The sequence below is a fragment of the Myotis brandtii genome, unplaced genomic scaffold, assembly GCF_000412655.1.
Source record: "Myotis brandtii unplaced genomic scaffold, ASM41265v1 scaffold1087, whole genome shotgun sequence".
NCBI lineage: Eukaryota > Metazoa > Chordata > Mammalia > Chiroptera > Vespertilionidae > Myotis > Myotis brandtii.
In genome coordinates, this window is record NW_005353698.1 from 1,536,094 (window position 1) to 1,557,572 (window position 21,479).

Sequence of the window (21,479 nt, forward strand, 5' to 3'; positions counted from 1 at the left end):
CTTGTTGGTTCTATCAGAGAGGCCAAGTCCTCTGAGGAGCTGACAAGGATATAGTAAATGTCTAAGTGGTTAAGAATGTAACTTTAAAATAATATTCTATGAATATGACATTGTCTATTGATAATTTTGTGGTTCTCTATTTCCTTAAGCCATACAAAGCTGCTAGGCAATTTACTACCTCAAATGATAGTGAGGAACATTTTAGAAGACCTGAGATAAATATAAATCCTCATCGTCATTGTTTTATCATTTCTTGAGGTTGCATTGATGTTTGAATGAAGTGGTGGTGCCCTTCCTTTTCAACCAAAGTTAAGTAGAATAAGAGTCTATAAACCTTCCAACCCATAAAACTATCATCCTAACACTGTCCCTTTAGCTCCTGAACTACCCTCTTATGTTTCAATACACAAAACTATTTGTGAAGCATGTGGCATTTCCTAGATAGTACCTTGAGTTCACATCAAATTAAATTTGCAAAGTCTGGCTTTTGCCATTTTCTCTCAGGGTTACAAATATGACTCAGTTTTCCAGAGGAACCACAGTGCATTGTGGGTAGAAATGCTGACCCATTTCCTTTTTTTCTTATGGTTAAATTGTCAGGTTGAAATATACTCTATTTGATTTGGTTTTGGAAAACTGAACATATTTATAACCAGTATAAAAATTAAATTCACCAGAATGTTTTTTCTTAAAACCACTCACTGAAATTGCCCTAGGGTTAAATAAAGCCCAGATATGCAGTCAGTGACTTAGCTTATAGGCTGTCTGTATGTCTATATATGTCTTTGTGTATATGGCTCTTTCTGTATCATTGAGTAAATAAGCTAAAACTAATTAGATCTTGATATCACTATAATAATTCTCAATGGTTACACACATTTCAAATCCATCCTTAGATCACTAGGAAATGCCTAGTAATATAAATTGTTCTTTAATTTCAGATTTGACTTTATTTTTGCCTCTTGAGGAGATTTAATGTGCTTAAATTATTTTTGTACTCCATGTGTTTGCTGCAAATTGAATGTTCATGCTACCTGAAACACTTTGGACTGCAAGACAGTATTGATTACTAAGTAGATTGACTATACTCATGATACATATATATATACTGGTACATATATATGTGTGTGTGCAAGAGAAAACATATTCAATGATATTCTCTGTGTTTAAAAACTATCATGGTATATATTTTCCTATGTGGTGCTTGAGGAGTTTCATTCTACAGTTTACAAGGTGTAGGTTTGCACCCCAAATTCTCAGGGTATGCTATTTTACCCAAATACTTGAAAGAAAAAGGTGCCCTGTATTTTATCAGTACTGTTGAGGGGGAAAATGATAAATTATGTGTAGGTTTGTTTTAGAAAAATCAAATTCATAAAATATGTCAGCCTTTTACAGAATTCCTAAGGAGATATACATATAGATATGATATATATTTTCAAGAGACTGTTTCTACATTCTTAACTAACTTCTGGGTCCTCAGTAGACCTTACAGGTGCATAAAATCATTAATAAAACATGTAGCATTTGCTAAATTGTACTTTGAACTTGAATCTAATCAGAATTGTAGACTCTGGGGGGAAAGTGTGTTTATCCGTGGCACATGTGATTACAAGGCCCAGGGGAGGATTCTGAAAATTGGACTTGTTTGTACGCCCCATGTCGCAGAAGAAAACTGAACTTCACAGCAGTGTTTGTAAGCTGTTAATATTCTCGTTCCATGTTGCAACTAGAGCATATTATTAAATGTATTCCCATTTAATTCTTTAATTCACAATGGTGCAGAATAAAACACACACAATACATATAATTTGATTTCTTTTTTAAGTTTCATAATTGCTTTTTACAAGCTAGTGTTAATGGCAGAGTTCTTTGAAATTACCTATCGTACCCATATCTATTTTCTAATGGGCAATCCCCCCCCCTTGAAGATGAAGGTGTCTATATTTACATTTAAAGAATATTATTGTACAGTAAAGACGGTGGTGGTTGAAAAGAATGTGAAGACTGAGGAAGTTATGTCCTAAAAAGAGAAGAGTAAATTGTGTGATGAATGAAGAAAGACATTGGATAAAGCTGAATTATATCCCTGGCTATGAAAAAAGCCAGTGGTAAATGGAAAGAATATGGACTGCTTTCACGATAGAAATCTTGGTGGATGTGTTCCTACCTTAGGTCTGATGCAACTCAATTAGAGAGTGCACTGAACTTGGCCAGTGGGACTGTGAATCCAGCCCAATAGCTCTGAGAATTACATTCTCGGTGTATTGCATATGGAGAAAACTACTTAGACAAAGACTCTGTGAGACTAGCCTACTGACCTTAATTGCCAGCATTGGTAGGTGATTGTGCAATCTTGCGTAATGGTCTTTTATTTTGACTCTTGAAAAATGTTTTGTTGTTGTGTTTTTTTCCAGTAAAAGTAACTGCAAAGAAAACATGCATTGTCTGTCTTTATTTTAACTCAAAAATAAACTTTGGACATTTTTATTTCCGTCTTCTAACTGAAATCCTTCATTTAACTAAAACACTCTGACATTTCATATCCAGGTTGTATTCATTTTCTACTGTTGCTGTAACTACAAACTTAGCAGCTTAAGAAGAAGCAAATTTATTATCTTGCAGTTCTAGAGTTCAGAAGTCTAGGATGGACCTTTCCCTGAACCCATAGTATGTCACCCGGCCAACCCAAGGAATCTAGCTGCTTGCATCATCAAGGAGCACTGTGAGGAGCACCTAACAAGGTATGTGATGCTCCACTGGCTCCACACCTAAATGTGATGTCCCTGAGGGCCTGCACTGAGGCCCAGCAAAGTAATTGCAGTTTCCCCTTCAAAACCTGAATAGAAGAGGCACTCATTTTGGAAACCTACTGCACAAGATCAATGTTGTAGCACATCCCTTAAGTCAACCACCGTTAACTGAAGTCACTATAATAAACCTTAAGATTGAAGCCCCCAAAAGACTTGAACCCACATTTCACAAAGAGGGACAACCAGGATTCCTCACATATGTCCAGGGTTGGGGGTGATCAGGCAAGAAAGCAAATTGAGGGCAGTCTCAGGCCTTATATTTTTCTAAGTCAACTCTGGCTTCCAGCTCTTGTTTCCGGTGAATTCTCATATTCCATTCTCCATCTTGCCTCAAGTGTGCACAGTTTTACTCTGCATTGCATTACCCCAGAAGACTTCGCTGCAGAACACCCATTCAATCCTGAGCATTCCGTGTGTGGCAGGATTTTGCTGAAGGCTTAGGGTACATGGGATAGAGATTTGCATGTGCTCCATCATATGGCAGCTAGCTACATTAGCAAACACTTTAAACCTGAACCACTTACATACCTGTTCTCAAATAGTCCTGTGCCATCTCTGAGACTAGAAAATTTTCACTGGTTGTTGAGTTCATTTGTGCATCAGCCACCGTCCCTCTCCCTCTTGTCATCCTCTGCTTCCTCTGTTCCTTAGCTTGCTGGCTCAGAACCCTCTAATTTCCTATTTCTTATATAGGGCAGTTTAGCCACCTATTGAATCCCTGCTAATGCAGATTCACTACACTATGTCCAGAAGACCTCATTTTCATGAACCATGCATAGCCACTGTTCTAGTTGTGTACTGCTGAGGAACAATCCACCTCAAAACTTGAGTCTTAAAAGCCACAAACAAGTTTTTAGCTCATTAATATGCAATTTGGACATAGCTGGGTATGGAAGGTTCGGTTCTACTTCACACATGAACTCAACAAGGACTTCAGAAGCTACTTCCATGATGGCTCATTCCCATGACTGGAGAGCCAATGCTAGCCATCAGCCAGGCCAGCTAGGGGCCTCAGTTCCTCTTCAGCTGGACCTCTCTCCATGAGCTGCTTGGGCTTCCTCCAAACATGGCGAGTGAGTTTCAACAGTGAGTATCCCAAGAGATAGGAATTGGATGCTGCCAGTTTCTTAAGGCCTCGCTCAGAAAGTAACATGGCATCACTATCACCTATTTGATACGCAATCACAGAACTGAGATTCAATGGGCAGGAACAGAGATTCTATCTCTCAATGGGAAGAGTGTCAAATAATTTGGAGACATGTTTTAAAACTATCATCCTCATTACAGGGTGTTTTTAAATAGTTACTTTTAAAAGAGGAATTTTAAAGTCAATTCCTCAATTACTGTAAGTTCAAAGATTCTAGAAAAAATCTAAAGAATGAGAGTAGTGTATAGAAGGTTTGATGGTATGCTTTTATGTGTGTTGGGCGTATGTTGGAGTTTCATAGGGTAGAAATCACTGTTATATTCCCAGTGTGGAGGATATTAATGTTCTTTAGGAATAATAATTTAAGAAGCCTACTATATGTCAGGTGCCCTGATTCACGAAGAGGTTAGAATTTCAGGAAGCCTTTAATATGGTGAGAATGCTGATATGCTGATGAAGCTAGCTAGTCTAAGTCTTGTCAAAGGCACTGTGATTGAAAGAGGAAACTGGCTAATGGCCACAAAGAAGAGATCCATGCCAATCACCCAGCACGGAGTGGGCAGGGAGCAAAGAGGGCTAAGGGTGAAGAGAACTCAGAAGGCCAGAGCAAAAGCAAGAGACTGAAAGTGAAGAAGCTGTTTAGTTTAGGGGCAAGGGGGCTACTGAAGGTGACAAGGGAGGAGTGTAGATAGTAGTAGCATGGCCAAAGCCCTTTGATAAGAGGTTTATCCCAACGGAAGTGTTGTGAAGAGTCATCAAAGACATAGCAAAAAACTGATATTTCTTTCTGCCCCTTGAAATTACAACCTGATCAACAGATAATCCCCTGAGTGAAGTGTTCTCGGAAAGCTTCTACACCTTCAGTACTACTTGGATAGACTAAGAACAGGTGTGTATTACACGCATATGTATTTACACACTGGATATAGTATTGCAGAATAACATTATATTCTATACATTATTATAATGTGAGAATCATAACAAGATAATATTACCCTTGGCCTAGAGTTAGCATTTCATAAATGTTAACTACTATGATATATATCTCCATTATAGCATTTCTACCTCTGAACATTTCAAATTCACTACTATATAGGTTGCTTAAAGATCCTCAAATTTATTTGCATGTTCTTTGAAGGAAATTTAGAAAATGTTAAAATATTCTAAAAACTGAAAAGTAGAACAATTTCTTAATTATTCAGAGGGACCTACTACACAAATTACCTTAAAAATAAATGCTTATAATTGTGTTTTGTAGACTACTTATTTACTTCATAAAATTATAAAACTACCTCTTTCCAATATTCTTAGAAGAATGATTTTTATCAGCTGTATCTTATTTCTTCATATTGCTATATCATAATATGTTTAATCAATCTCATATTTAAAAATATTTAGTTTTTATAATTTTGGGCTATGAAAATAATGCTACAACAAACATCTTTGAGCACAAATCTTTCCAGGCATCTCTGAATATTTCCTTGTGATAGACTTCTAAGTAGAATTACTGAATAAAAGGATATAAACGTTCTTAAAATTTTTGACACATGAGATTTTGAGTTATCTCCCTACCTCCCATACCCCAACTCTGCTACCCCCCCAAAACATGCAAACACACTATTTAGAAACTTCATATTTTAGCACTTCACTTATTGAAAATTACCCTGAAGATGGAGGAATAGGAGACTCATATTGGTTTGCTGGAATACATATTTTACTGCAGAAAATATGAACTACACACATACACACACACAGAGTGTGTGTGTGTGTGTGTGTGTGTGTGTTTACAAACATCACACCAATGATCTCCTTATGATTTTAAGTGTCTTCCTTTTTCTCTAGAGCAGCGGTTCTCAACCTGTGGGTCATGACCCCTTTGGCGGTCGAACGACCCTTTCACAGGGGTTGCCTAAGACCATCCTGCATATCAGATATTTACATTATGATTTGTAACAAGTGTGTGTGTGTGTGTTTGTGTGTGTGTTTACAAACATCACACCAATGATCTCCTTATGATTTTAAGTGTCTTCCTTTTTCTCTAGAGCAGCGGTTCTCAACCTGTGGGTCATGACCCCTTTGGCGGTCGAACGACCCTTTCACAGGGGTTGCCTAAGACCATCCTGCATATCAGATATTTACATTATGATTTGTAACAGTAGCAACATTACAGTTATGAAGTAGCAATGAAAATAATTTTATGGTTGGGTCACAACAGGAGGAACTGTATTTAAAGGGCCAGAAGGTTGAGAACCACTGTTCTAGAGCAAGACTCTCAAAGTGTGGTCCCCATACTAACAGCTTGGGCTTCACTGGGAAACTTCACCTCTTTATCATTGCAAATCCTCAGCCCGATTCAGGCCAGTTGAATCCAAAATGGAAAAGAGCTTCAGTGATCTGTTTTAAGGAGCACTCCAGGCGGTTCTCATGGACACGATTTTGAGAACCACTGCTCTGGACCCCAGGGCACTGGCAGCCATAAGTGTTTGGAAGAAACAAGAAGGCTGCTGCTCCCGAGTGAGAACTCCGGTCTTGACCCATCATGTTAGAGCAGTCCACAATGAGATAGTCCCTTTTTGATCCTCATTTTCTTCAGTGATTTTTTTTTTTTAATGGAGACTACCAATGCTTGTTTCAGGGTGTCTGCAAACATTTTTTAAAAGATCGTGCTTAAGAAATATTGCTTTCCTTCCTTTTCTGACAAAGTTAATCTAGCCTTTATTTTTTTTCCTTTGAAGGGAGTGTAAGAGCACTGGTCCCTGAAGAGAGAATAAACTGCTTTGCTATAGATGCTTCCTCCAAGGCCCATGTCACCACCAAGGACATATCACGTCCCCTAAAGGTTTTGATTTCTTTCTTTCCTCTTAGTAACATAACAGTAAGGGTGCCGGTCCAGGGTTTTATGAAAACTGGGCTTAAAGCTTGTTTTCAACTTCACAGGCCCTTAGGCGGTTCTGGCTGCTATTATTTTCAGTGGCCCATTTTCCCAAAGGGCTCTGACCTCCTTTTGGAATCTCTGGCCTGTTCTATAGGGTTGCAAAGGCTACTTGTGTATATGTCTGGGCTCAGAAATTGGCAAGAGCAGAGAGATATGGTGTTTAAAGTAACAAAAGACAAAAAGAATTCAATAGGATTTCCACATATTTATTTCATCACACATCATTTTAAATGTACAGCCAATAATAGGCTAGATCAATTTCTGTGGTGCGTGTGTGCGCGCGCATGTGTTTGTGTATACTTAATAAACAAATGAACATCTGTTATCTGTTTTGGGTTTATTACTATAAACACACTTTTCATTAATAAATATTTAAAAATGTTTAACATGCCTCTTCTAATTTGAACAAATAAAAATCTTTCCTTGATTTCATATTTTAGAAGTCCAAATCTATCAGTACTAAATTCTCTCAGCCAACTCTGGATTGTGTACAGATTGTAGTCACACAGACTAGAACTTTCATGACCAAACAGCTGAAGAAAAGATAAAATGATGACTACATCAAGATGTCCCTTATAAAGGACAGTGCACCACATTACGGTCTCCAAGAGACACAGCACACAAAAAAATCAAATGGAGTTTCTGAAATTAATATCTCTAAATCTTATGTGCTAAGTCCAGTGTTTTTATAGGGCGGAATGCAGAGGACTGACTATGTGGTCAGCAGAAAGATAAGATGGTATGTTAATGTTGTATGCCTTCTCCCTCAATGCTCAATAAAACTAACAACAGAGAGATAAATATCAATTCATGAAGCTGGCTGAAAAAAGTATTTAAAAGTCTTGTTCCCTCACACCTCCCATGGAAAAAGGTCTGTTTTGTTTTGTTTTGTTTTGTTTCCTGCAGGAATATGTTTGGTAGAAACAATACATGTTTAAGGTTCTATCAAGGGCTACATACACACTGAAAATTATTGAAACAAAATTGGGTTCTTCTGAGTGTGTGTATGGTATTTTTTAAATAAACAATAGTTTCTTTATAGGGAAGAACAATTCTCACTATATCAAATAGAATTTGCTAAAAGTATCACATTATTTTGGCTCAAAATTGATACTGTTAGTATTCTGAATAGGTCCAAATTTGGTCATTTGAGGTTTTTCACAACTTTTTACAAAAATCTTAAATACAGGTAAATATGTAAACACTGTGCTCTCAGAGAGCAAGCACTGAGGCATGTCACATGGTTTCCCTCCTGGGGAGATGAATTCAAGTGAAACATCACCAATCAGTTTCAAAACCAGCCCCCACCGCTGGAAGCACTCTCCGGCTGAGGGGGAAACACCACCTTGCACATATCAGCATTCTCTTGGTGGAGAGGGAATTCAGATCCTGGCACCAGCATTTCTTTTCTTTTCCGTAAGACGTATCCTTTGCCTGTAGACAGCCTTTCATACTTGGTCTCAAATTGCCTGCATAACAACAACAATAGCAAAATCACACACATAGTAAAGTCACCTCATGCCTGTCAGAGCCACGCTCTTATGTACACTTGAAGCTTCTGTGTCAAAGCGATTTGAGAAAGGATCGGAGTGCCAAGGGCGACCGGCTTCCATTCCCATGAATGGGGTGATGTTTTTCTCCCCCTTTCTTTTTATACAAACAGATACACTTCAAATGCTTGGAATATAGGAGGCTGCCAGACATTTTTCTGGAACGGAGGACTACATTCCTCTCAGCTCTTTGGAGATGCTGTTAAATTTTGCAAGCCTTGCTATGTCCCCCTCCCCTCATTCCAGGAGCCCCACTTTGGGCTCAGTCCCCTTGTGAGAAAGGAGCAAGTTTGACTGGATTTAAGATGAGAAAGCTGTAGCCAAAGGGAAATGTGGAACCAAACCAGTTAGCCCGGTGCCTGGATCGGTGATTACAGCATGTTGACCATTGGAAGGGTGGTTTTTAAAACTGCATTAATGGAGGTTTATTCTATACATACGTTAGTATAAACTAGCAACAGTTTAATATTCTGACTATAATCCACTATATTTTATTCTGCAAAAATATAACCAACTCATAATTATACTTATATCATTGATGCATATTTATATGGATCATGAAATGTCAAGAATATAAAGAAGGTGCTCAACTCTGGCTTACTTGTCAAAGAAGATGAGGAAGATATGGATTGCTGTTTTAAGCAGACAAATTGCTTTCATGGTTAACAATCTGTCAAGGAAACCTCTGCAACTCACAGTATCACCTAAACCAAAGGCATTTTACTTCCACATGATAGTATTGTTATGAATATGGTCACATGATTCGAAGGACACAGTGTAAAAGCTATAGAGTGGGAGAGTTGTTGGGAAATTTACATGAACAATTATATATTCAGTTTTTGAGATACTAAGAATTCTACTGAAAAATTTATAAACTCTCAAACTCTCAAGCTTTAGCCAAAACTTAAACAAGGTCGAGTTGCTGTTGTATGGATTACCTAAAAACTGTGAATTCAGTTGGGTTCCTTAACCATGGTAAATGATTTCATGTTTTGTTTTGAGCTCTCTGTCCAGTGGACAACTGTGAAGATACAGCTGATAGTAAATATGCATCCAGTATTTTTGCTGAAACTACATGGCAATTCTTATGGTAACCCTTTGTTTTCTTGATAAATTGTTTCTAGATAGAATATGATACCTTCTGAATTGAAAGAACTGATCATTACAGTTCCTTGGTATCCTAGAGACTGACTCAATTTTTAGCCTTATCAAGAATTCTGTTACTAATTTAAAGATAATTTGTTTCATGAATTTCTTTTTACCATTTTCTTTTAATTTCTGAAAGTGAACGTTGAAAACTGGGTGTGAGTTCCTGGTGAACTGGGGCTGGCCCTGGAACATTCCCCGAGCACTGCTTCTTACCTGTATGGAGCCTCAGCCCTGTCCATCTGCAGGCAGACTAAGAACGGGTACTGAGAAAACTGCACGGTGGAGACAAACTCCATGCTGGTCTCTGTTTCGGCACTGATTTCCAGGCCGGCTTTCACAAAAGAGGAGTCCACAGTGACGTCACCAGCTATTACCACAGCCAACCTAAAGATTTGAGGCAGAAAAAACTATTAACATTACATTGAACTGAGCTGGAATAACTGCTATAATTTCCCAAGATCTGAACTCATGCTACTGATGACCGTGAGGAAAGGGGCTAATATGTGACCTAAATGTGTTCAGAATTCTATTGGTAACCAGCGCCTGATTAGGCCCAGGGATTGCAGAGTGAAGATTTGCTCTTCCCCTGAACCCTCCCCCAGCCTTCAATTCTAGATGTGGGAAGGAAATGTCTATCAGGTACTACTGTTTGGTATGGGCATACCAAGGGCCAAGATGAAAATAATCCTGGAACCGGCTCTTCTCAGAAAGTCAGAAATATCTGAGTTATCTAAATTCAGCAAGAAGACGGCTAATGTTTATAATAATTTTCTTGCTCCCTTGGTTTCTCTGTTGGCGTCTAGGTAGCTATTTCAATTCCATTTGATTACTTTCTCCAAAGGGTCTCTAGAGAGCTAAGTCTATTTGAAAAAATATTGTGTCACAAAAAAACCCATTCATATAGCGGGGCACAGTGGGTGGCCCAGGAATGACAGATATGGTGGGTTCTCCAAAAATTGCTCAGAGGACTAGATTGACAGATTGAATTGTCTAGGGAGAGTGGCTTGGGTGAAAATGAAGAAGATCAACAACTCAGTAGAAGGCTTACCTCCAGGAATACTCTAATTTAATTGTAGACTTTCAGTAATATTGTGGGAAGTTACTCCCACAATTACATCAGAGTTGTATGTCCAAGCTTTTTTGATAGAGGTACTCATTTTTGCTGTGCAACTTAAAGCTTACCACCTACTGTTATCAGCGTAAAAGTAGGTCACATGTGTACCGTTAAATCCCTGAATACCTCACTGTATCTTAACACTCAACAAAGGCTTAAGAGGTATTTTTAAATGAACAAATTAAAAATTGAGGATAGATTGGCTATAATGTGGATACTGATAGATTCTTAGGGATACAGTGTCCTTAAAAATCCAGTTTTTTTTGTTGTTGCTATTGTTGATTTATTTCTACAAAAAAAAATTAAAATTCAGTATAATTTGGGGGCACTTCTATCTAGAAATACTTCAGAAAGAGAAAACAGATGACTGACTCAATGGGAAGCCCTAAATTATATTGCTGATCACTGTGATGATCACTCCATTTCTCATTCATTGGTTCGTTTTAGTAACACTGTGGGCCACAAATGTGTCAGCTTTCAATTGTTCTCAATTCCTTCATCCATAGTTCAAAATAAACCAAAATATTTAATTTTATCACCTTATCTCACTTATCCCACACCATAGTTTAAATATCCAAAAAGATAAAAATCAATTGCATTTCAATTTCCTTTTCTTTGATGTTATAATAAACAGAAGAATAATTCTTTTGATTATTACAATGGTTCAGAAACACTGTTTTGTGTTCAAAATGAAACATTTCACTTAATCTGAGAGGTAGATTAGGAAAACTAAAGGAGCTGAGAACATTTTGTTTAGAAAAATAAATGCTAACAAAAAACTTAAGGACTGAATATTTAATAGTTAGATTCTGCATAAAAGTGATCATTTTAAAATTTTTATCCACTGAAGACAGTGAAAGAGTAAAACCTTGAGATTCGCAAATAGAGGGATAATCTAAAAAAAAAGTTTGCTTCAGAGTAAAGCTTCCTAACAGCACTGTCAGCGATTGCAGTGGAATACCACAAGAAGATGAACCTCTCATCCACTGGGCATGCTGGCTATGGATGAATTTAAAAGTCAAAAGTCAAGATTCTTGGCTGAGTTGCATCAGGTGCTGACCTGCTCGTAAGAAGCTATGGAAAGAATGACTTCCCATGGCTATTTCCTACTCTATGATTTAATGATTACAAATAGAAAGTATAGATTCTGACAAACAAATGGGACTACATCAAACTAAAAAGTTTTTTCACGGCAAAGGAAACCATCAACAAATTGAAAAGGCAAACCACTGAATGAAAAAACACATCAATGATATACATCTGATAAGGGGTTAATATCCAAAATTTATAAAGAACTTCTACAACTCAACACCAGAAAAACAAACAACCCAATTTAAAAATGTGCAAGGGACCTGAATAGACATTCCTCCAAAGAAGACATACAGATGGCCAACAGGCATATGAAAAGATGCTCAACATCAGCAAACCATTGAATGAAAAAACACATCAATGATATACATCTGATAAGGGGTAAATATCCAAAATTTATAAAGAACTTCTACAACTCAACACCAGAAAAACAAACAACCCAATTTAAAAATGTGCAAGGGACCTGAATAGACATTCCTCCAAAGAAGACATACAGATGGCCAACAGGCATATGAAAAGATGCTCAACATCACTAATCATCAGAGAGATGCAAATTAAAACCACAATGAGATATCCCCTCACACCTGCCAGAATGGCTACCATCAATAAATCAACAAATAACAAGTGCTGGCGAGGATGTGGAGAAAAGGAAACCTTAGTGCCAATTTGGAAGCAGCCCAAATGTCCATCAGTAGATGAAAAGCTGTGGTACATTCACAAAAATGGAATATACTTGGCCATAGAAAAGAAGATCTTACAGCATGGATGGTCCTGGAGAGCATTATGCTAAGTGAAATAAGTCAGTCAGAGGAAGACCAGTACCATACAACTTCAGTCATATATGGAGACTAACAAACAAAATAGAAACAGACTCATAGCTAGAGAACAGACTGACAGCTGTCAGAGGGGTTGTGGGGCTGGGTGAAAACGGTGAAGGGATTAAGCAAAACAACAACTCATAGACACATGGTTATTACTAGAGGGAAAGGGGTGAGGGAGAAGGTAGATGAGGGTATAAGGGGACAAATGGTGATGGAAGGAGACTTGAATTGAGGTGGTGAACACACAAAAACAATATACAGATGATGTATTATAGAATTGTACTACTGAAACCAACTAATGTCACCCCAATAAATTCACTAATAAATACATACATAGGCAGAAAAAAGTATAGATTTTGAAAAGTCAGAAGGTAAAACAATTCCAAAACCTAATTTCTGAAGTTATTTGCATAGAATACTTACAGATTTTTCACTCGAGTTTTTGACTCACGATACCACAGACTAAACTCCATTGCACCTGAAATATCAATGGCAAGAGCACCCTGGACGTCTATATTGGCCTTCAGTCCAGATTGCAACTGAAGCTCCTAGAAGCAAAAATATGTAATAATAGTAGTAATAATCACTATTTAGCCAACCCCTTTGAAAAGGAACATTCAGCCTCCTGCTGTAGATAATACCATTTGAGCCGTGTTAATGTTGGAGTCTTTCTCTAGGCTTGGAAACACATTTTAGTTCTGAGTTGAAAGAGGAAATGGTTTTCAAAGTGTGGTTCCCTGACAAATAACATCAGCATCCTGGAAACTTGTTAGAAACACAAATCCCATACCTACTGAATTAGAAACTCTGAGGGTGGGGTCCAGCAACCAATGTTGTAACAAGTCCTCATGTGATTCTGATGCATTCAAATTTGAGAACCACCAGATTAGAGAAAATGAAGGCATCTCCATCAGGAATCCAGCTATGGCTTTGGAGTGGGGATGAGGGATTGGCTAGCTGACTGCTAGTGGTCCTTTACCACTTTTCTAGTTATATGCTGTGTCAAATATAGACAACTGCATCCTGCTGGCAAATGAAAATGATGATGAAAACTGCCAGTACAATGTAGATGTTCCAGGAATTGCCTCGTCCAGCTGGGAAAGGAAGGCGAGGCAATTGAACTAAGCCTTCATACCCTGCTCTTTGACATTTGAAATGACATCAAATTAATAAGTTGTGTCCAACATGAACTCAACAGCATATTCCAGAGGGACAATACTCGCTGACCAACACAGTCCCTTCTAAGCAATTTTATAGTTTTCTGAAATTCATTGTTTTGTACTGTTTGTACAAAGGCCAGCATTTAGCCTTTAAGTCTTGCAGTTTCAATGTATATTAATTAGCTCTGGGGATGTTGGCTGAAAACTTCTTCAGTTGGATTGGAATCAGATTGCCTGGGGACAGTGTTGGAAATGATAATGGTCTGGGAGGAAAGGCTCAGTATCCTTAATTTTGATATTCCTTCAAAGATCTTAGGTTTATGGTAACTGGCAGCATGACCAACTTTATGTCATTGCCCTACTCAGATCAAACCGTGTTTTCACCAACTATAAATGACATAATGTTGCTTTCTAGGAAGGATTCTGTTGATCTCCTAGAATTATCCTCACTTTCCAAAAAATGTGGCGGGAATGTCAGTCAAAGGACTTGGCTTACAACCAGGTATACTAAAAAAGTCTTCTTCTGGCATGAAGCTACCTTTAACTGAAAGACACTTGGACAAAAGAATGAGATTCTCAACATAGAGCTAAAGACACTAATATAAAAGAACACAAATTAGCCCTGGCCGGCTTGGCCCAGTGGATAGAGCGTCAGCCTGCGGACTGAAGGGTCCCTGGTTCGATTCCGGCCAAGGGCACATGCCTGGGTTGTGGGCTCGGTCCCGAGTAAGGGGGCGTGCAGGAGGCAGCCGATCAATGATTCTCTCTCATCATTGATGTTTCTATCTCTCTCTCCTTCTCCCTTCCTCTCTGAAACCAACAAAGAAATATATATATATTTTAAAAAGAACACAAATTACCTTGATAAAACCACAATAATCCCGTCCAAACTTGAACCTATGCCTATGAACTGCAGAACCATAATATCAGAGTTCTGCGTTTGCACTGTAATTGTGATTGTTCCTAAATGAGCCCTACTGGGTGCCCTGCCTCAGAAGTATTTCTTTCTTTGTTCTCAGTTTGAAAAATTATGGTCTGTGATGTGGACTCTGGCTTTTCTACTGGCCATACATTAGGTGGATGTCAAAACAAACCCACATTCTCAAAAGCGAAACAAAACCAAACAACGAGGTCAAGGGAGGGGGGCGGTGGGAAGAGAACATATGTAATATTCTTTGTAATACTTTAAGCAATAACGGATGTCAAAACAAACCCACATTCTCAAAAGCAAAACAAAACCAAACAACGAGGTCGGGGGGCGGGGGGGGAAGAGAACATATGTAATACTCTTTGTAATACTTTAAGCAATAAAACAAAATTAAAAAAAAAGACAGCAATAAAAGATTAAGTATTGAGAAAAAACAAACAAAAACCAAGTGTTGTGACACTCTTTACTCCGTGAGAGGGATTAAGCCACACAGTGCAGTGGTTGTCCCTTCCAGGGGTATAAAATGAGTGGAACGAACAGTTTTAAAGCCCCAACTGTGTCCTAAGAGCTCTGCATTTGACATCTCATGCAACTCCCATACTAATCTTCCATGGTGACATTACATCTAAAGGTTGAAAAGAAAAATCAGGCTTGGAGGCTACCTGTGGAGCCAGAATGAGCACCCAGACTGCCTCTGGTTGGGAAGACTGTTCTACTCCCACCCATGGCTATAACAAAATCATAACTGCTTTTTGTCTCGTGGTGTTCAGGGAAGCGTGTTCTGAGAAACACTGCAAAAGTGTTAGAGCAGAGGCTTATGCCCGTGTTTGACCCAGAGCGCATATTTATTTAAATTTTTGCCTATGAACTAGAGGAACAAGATGCTGAAGCTTTGCGTTTGTAGCTAACATGACCCCTTGGGTCTTTTACTTTTGGTCCCAAAGGTGTTTCTTACAGCTCAAACACTTATATTTTCACAACTCATTCCACTGCTTCCATTCAGGAAAATACGTTCTTTTACTCCATGAGAGGGAGTAAAGTTGCCTAAAGAGGGTACCCCCTATTATGACTAAAGAGGGTCCCCCCTATTATGCTGACTTATCAGACATCCTTCTCTGAAGAGTAATCCAATGATCTGAAAACAGAGAGTGAGCACAGAGTAATTCCATCTGCCCTGGTGGCTATGACAGGCCACCCACTGCCAAAATTTCCTTCAGTGTCAGCACTTGACCTAATGTGGTATGTGCCTCTGAAGCTGGACGACATTACTGGGTGCCTTGCAGAGCAGGGAGCCTCAAACAGCTTATCTGTATAATAACCCCAGATCTTCCAAATACTCCAACCTGAAATATACAGACATTGGGTTGTGTTTAATAGCCTGGGGATGATCTTTCTCTTCAAATATGCCTTAGGTGCCCTCGCTTAATGAATAAAAAAACCCAGTAAGATCATCTAGACCAGGAGTCAGTGAACTATGGGCTGGAAGCAAATCTGGCCCACTGGCTATTTTTATAAACAAAAGATTTTGAAACACTGCCACACTTATTTGTTACTATGTCACTATTGGCTAGCTTCACTCTACAATGGCAGAGCTGAGTAGCTGCAATAGAGACCACGAGTCCATGTGTCCACAAAGCCAAAAATATTTACTTTCTGCCCTTTCCATAAAAGTTTGACAAGCTTGATCTAGATTACTACTTATGTTTACAACCAGTTTTATACTTGGATTCATACTATTAGGCACTGTTGATGAGTAGCTGAGCACATACAGATGGTGCTGAACTATTATTATTCCTGTGTCTTAAAATATAAATTACAACCTCAGCACTCTTATGCCTTCTTAAGAGGATGAATCTCCCCAGAGGTAATACTGCAAAGGAAAGATACAGTGTATAGTTCTGACATAATATGAGAACTGTTTTTACATGAGGATTAAGGGATATGAGAGGCACTGCTGGTTGTCTTTCTTTTCACTCATATGAACAGAAACACAGTCTTGTATACAGTGCTATTCAACCATTTAAAAACTATATTTATCAGCTTCTCTTGCAGCTAGAAACATCCACATGACATAATTTTGGTCAATAACCAAAAGTTTTCCTTTTATAGATACTTAGTTTTTGTAGGAATGGATAGGGCTTCGAGGAAAGTTTCTGAAAAAGAGTCAGACTCTACTGCCCCTTCCTCCTTCTTGGATTGAGGTAATAGTGCTGGCAAGGCAGCAGCCATCTGATGATCATGGGGTGACAAGCATGAGGTTAAAAGCCACAAGTAAAAATGGCTGAGCTGAGGGGAAAAGAGCCTGGATCTTGTAATGACTTAGGATTTCTATAGCAACACATTACTTACTGGATGACTACTTCCAAATATTTGTTACATGATAAAAATCAAACTATTTGGTTACACTACCCTAGTTTTTTTTTGTTATATACAGCTATTTTGAAGTGCTGTGAGGAATAATAAAGATTGGACATTAATATTTAGTTTTAACCTATGATGCTTTGAAGGGGTTTTAGTAAAATCTGATACTTAAGGTCTCTCCCATGTCTTAAAATCTATGATTTCATAACCAGAACCCAACAAATCAGAATCCTCAAATTATCTGGGAAACAACAAAGCTGGTAAAAACTCTGGACTATCTGTTTCAAATGCCTTACTTCATTAGTAGGAAATCTTGGTTTAAAGCTATTAAGTACCTGCCCAAGAACATATAGAAAGTAATGAGTAGGGGCAAAATTCAAACCTACTCATGAATTTACTAAACCACAAAAGCAAACTTTCCAAGTCTTATAGTCTGTAGATTTTAATCCAATCTCCTCATATATCACTAATATCATAAGTATGAATTAGAGTACAAAGTGATCACTTTAGGGATTTCCTCTAGGATCTTTATTTAACAAATATTCCATTTTTTATATTGGTATGCTTAGTAAGGCAGGAAATAAGTCAAGCCATTAAAATTTTTTTTTAAGCATGAAACATTTGAACTCAAAGGTTATTCAGATTAACCCTCTTCTGTTTCCCAGAAAATCCACGGAGGCAGACCACTCCCATCCATAGTATCTTGCTCACCTAAATCTTACTGCACAGAAGATAGTATCATCATAACTTATCACGGTAATGTAAAACTTGGGGGTGAGAAAAACTGAAAATCATTCTGAAGAATACAGTTCAAGTGAATGGAAGTTCTCCTATTCTCTACTAATAAATGGTTAGATCTTATATGATTCTGTGAACATGAGAGTTTGGGGCAAAAAGTCTACATGTGGTTGGTGTCAGTGATTGGTTGTTCCTCTACTAATTTGTCAGGGTCAAAATGATGCACTACATGGCTCTTCATAATCGTCGTCATGATAAATGTCATCAGTAACTTGTGAAGCCATGTGGTTTAGCTCCTGCTTTAGAATAACTATCTAAGCCCTCATGTCCAGGAAAGCCACGTGAACAGAGATAATGCCATGTCTGCTCTGTTTTATCTTAGACTATTTCCTCCATCATTTCTTGTTTATGTTAGAATTCATATTTTATTTTTTTCAGTTGTACTGAAATATAATTGACATTATACTATACTCATATTATATTGAGAATTTTTTCTTTTGCCTTAACAGTGAGATGTCTTAACCAGCTAATAAAGGCAAAAGAAAACCTTGCTTATCTATAGCCAGGAGAAAGGGCAACAATACCAAGAGACTGAATGCTTAGAATGTGAGTTCCAAGATGCATGGAACTTTGTCTTGTATCCTCAAAGCATATAACACATTTAAAATATACCTGGTACATTTTAGGAATTCAATAAAATTTGCAGAATGAATTAATTACCTGGGAATGATCTATCAACAGAGCAAGTGCTTTCACCACACTGACAGGGTCACTAGATGCTGATAGCATTTTGGACATCAAATCACTGTATCCGTTGAAAAAAGTGACAGGTCTGAGTTGCACATCAAAGAGAATGACTGACAGGCCAGCATAGGAGTCAAGGTTCTCCTCCCCCGCATCGGGAGTGGCAGCAATTAAGGTCTCCAGTCCTTGGGCTTCAATGACCACCTAGGGAGAAATGGACATCACATTACATAACATGACATAACATAAGCTCCATGCCTGTTCTGTAAGCGATGGTGAGCTATAGCTAGAACTTTCCCAGGGGTTAATAATTCAAAAATCTACAGCAGCTAGGCAAAAACAAAACAAAAACAACTTTTATGCCTAAATATAACGTTTTCTTTTTTGTTGTTGTTGTTAATCCTCACCTGAAGATATTTTTCCATTGATTTTTAGAGAGTGGAAGGGAGCGGGAGAGACAGAAATATCGATGTGAGAGACACTCATCGATTGGTTGCCCTCTGCATGCCTGACCAGGGCTGGGATCAAGCCTGCAACCAAGGTATGTGCCCTTGACCGGAACTGAATCCAGGACCCTTCAGTCCACAGGCCATCACTCTATCCACTGAGCTAAACTGGCTAGGGCTAGTTAGTTTTCGTCATTTAATTCTCACAACCACCCTTTGGGATACATGTTATTTTATCCATTTTGTAGATGAGACAAAAAAAAAAAAGCTCAAATGCTGAGGCAGGATTCAAACCCCTCTGCCTAACTACATAGGCCACAAGCTTTCTATTTGATGGTGTCATCCCAGAAACCATTAGTCTCCCCAGAACTGTCATACAGATTGGGTCAGCTATTGTGGAGAGCCCCTAAAAGGAGGTGGAGAGGTGTTGGGACAGTCACCATAAGGCTGCTTCTATGGGACGGTGTGGAGCTCTCTAAACCATGACTCACACCTTTCGGGTCCAACCTTTTCTCTCTAGCTCAAAGGAAGCACGATGAATCTCACATCCTGATCTCTATTAGACACAGGAATCCTACATATGCTCTGTCCTCCCTACCCAGTCCCTTGCTACTGGGTACTAGCATTTCAGAGTGCATATCAGAAAACAGATGGTGATTCCTCAGGACAGGAGAGCGTACTGTTCTGTCTAGAGTTCTATCAAAGGGTAGAGTGAGTTTATATAGCACTGGATCATTTTTAAGACTCAATGAGTTTATTTAGAAGGTTACAATTTGATATGAATGAAAACTAAAAAGAAAGCATATTTCAAAATTAGAAAGCCTTGACCAAGTTTTAGATAAAACAAAAGGACAGAAATCAGCCAGCTGTCAAACGCCTATACTTTATTCTTTTCTCTCCGAGCAGTATTGGAAAAACATAGATTAACTCTTTAGAGAGCCATATTCTGTTATGAAAGTTTTAAAAGATATATTTTTGTTGATTTCAGAGAGGAAGGGAGAGGAAAAGATAAAAACATCAATAATGAGATTGGCTGCCTCCTGCACACCCCACACAGGGGATCAAGCCCACAACTTGGGCATGTGTCTGACGGGAATCGAACCATGACTTCCTGGTTCACAGGTTAATGCTCAACCACTGAGCAACACCAGCCAGGCTCTTATGAAAAGTTTTTATTTTGGGGAATGAACCTCTTCATGGAAATACCCAGAGAAAGAAAATATATTCTAGAATGAAATATCTGGAGCTCCAAGAAATATATCTGTGAATAGAAATTTTTTTAAAACACATGTGAGAAATACTGGCACGAAATCTATATATATATTTATATTTCAAGTTCATATTTGAAACTCTCTCTGGGACTATCAACCATACAGCCTCTTACAGATGATGAAATCATGGGTGATATATGGCAGCAGCCACCATTAATTTACACATTCTGTAATGTTACCATCAGTATATATCTTATTTTACCCCACACTAATTTTTTACATACTTTATCCAGCAAAATTAATGGAAAATGAGTTACCTGAGTACCATGGAGATGAGACTTCCCAATATACTGAAAGATGTTCACGTTACTTCTCCTTAGGATGCCAGAACCAGAGTAAAGAATGTCAAGACCGTAAGTGGATGCCGAATGGGGACTACCTAATGGCCAAAAAAGAAAAGAAAGCCAACCCTGTAATTTAATAGTTCCAGCAACCCACGCTGGGAGGGGCATGGAGGGAGGACCCCTTTAGGTTACATACGTCCTATGTAGCCAGTATAGGCAGAAGAAGATCCACTCTGGGCGAAACGGTCATAATTATGAGCAACCATCTCCTTCAGAACTCGACGGATCATTTTGCTGCAACACATAAAAGGGAAAGCTGCACATTCATTGTAATGACTGATTCCCAAGTCAGATTTGGAAAAAACCCAAGTCCTCCATGGAAAACACAGGGGCTGAAATTTCCTCACACTTCTCCAGGACTGGGCAGTGCCAGCTGGAGTGCCAGCACCAGGGTCAGGGCTTTCCCCTTCATTCCTCAGCAAGATGAGGACATCGCTGTGAGCCAGTGGGAGCTGGCTGATGGACACGCCTCAGCAGTGGACAAACATATTTTTTGAGTCACTTTGGTTCCACTGATAAACAGCATACACTTGAAAAGAAAGCTGTCCTGAACTGGAGAGGTTGCCAATTTTTCCTTAAACATTTTCCTACACCCTCTAATGTTATCACTGGCTAATTACAACTACATAATAGTAAACTTTCAGGAATTTCTTTTGTGTTCATGTACTTTTCAATTAAAAAAAAAATCTCAGCGGGAGAAACAAAGATGGCGGCATAAGTAAACACCTGAAATTTCTGCCTTGCACAACCATTTCAAAAATACAACTAAAAGACAAAACGGACATCATCCAGAATCACAGGAAGGCTGGCTGAGTGGAAATTCTACAACTAGAAGGAAAGAGAAAAACACACTGAGACTCAGAGGAGGT

At 38.5% G+C, this 21,479-nt stretch overlaps 1 protein-coding gene across 1 annotated transcript in view; it reads right to left on the reverse strand.

Moving 5' to 3' along the window:
* Positions 1 to 7,085: 7,085 nt before the first annotated feature.
* MTTP (microsomal triglyceride transfer protein) overlaps positions 7,086 to 21,479 on the reverse strand; it is a 47,792-nt gene continuing 33,398 nt past the window's right edge. The window contains exons 13-18 of the mRNA XM_005857232.2: positions 20,747 to 20,844; positions 20,524 to 20,645; positions 18,526 to 18,753; positions 13,042 to 13,166; positions 9,808 to 9,978; positions 7,086 to 8,364 (exon numbers count right to left, since the gene is read on the reverse strand). Coding sequence (XP_005857294.1) covers positions 8,187 to 8,364; positions 9,808 to 9,978; positions 13,042 to 13,166; positions 18,526 to 18,753; positions 20,524 to 20,645; positions 20,747 to 20,844 — 922 coding nt within the window. The 3' untranslated portion in view covers positions 7,086 to 8,186. The remainder of the gene's footprint in view (positions 8,365 to 9,807; positions 9,979 to 13,041; positions 13,167 to 18,525; positions 18,754 to 20,523; positions 20,646 to 20,746; positions 20,845 to 21,479) is intronic.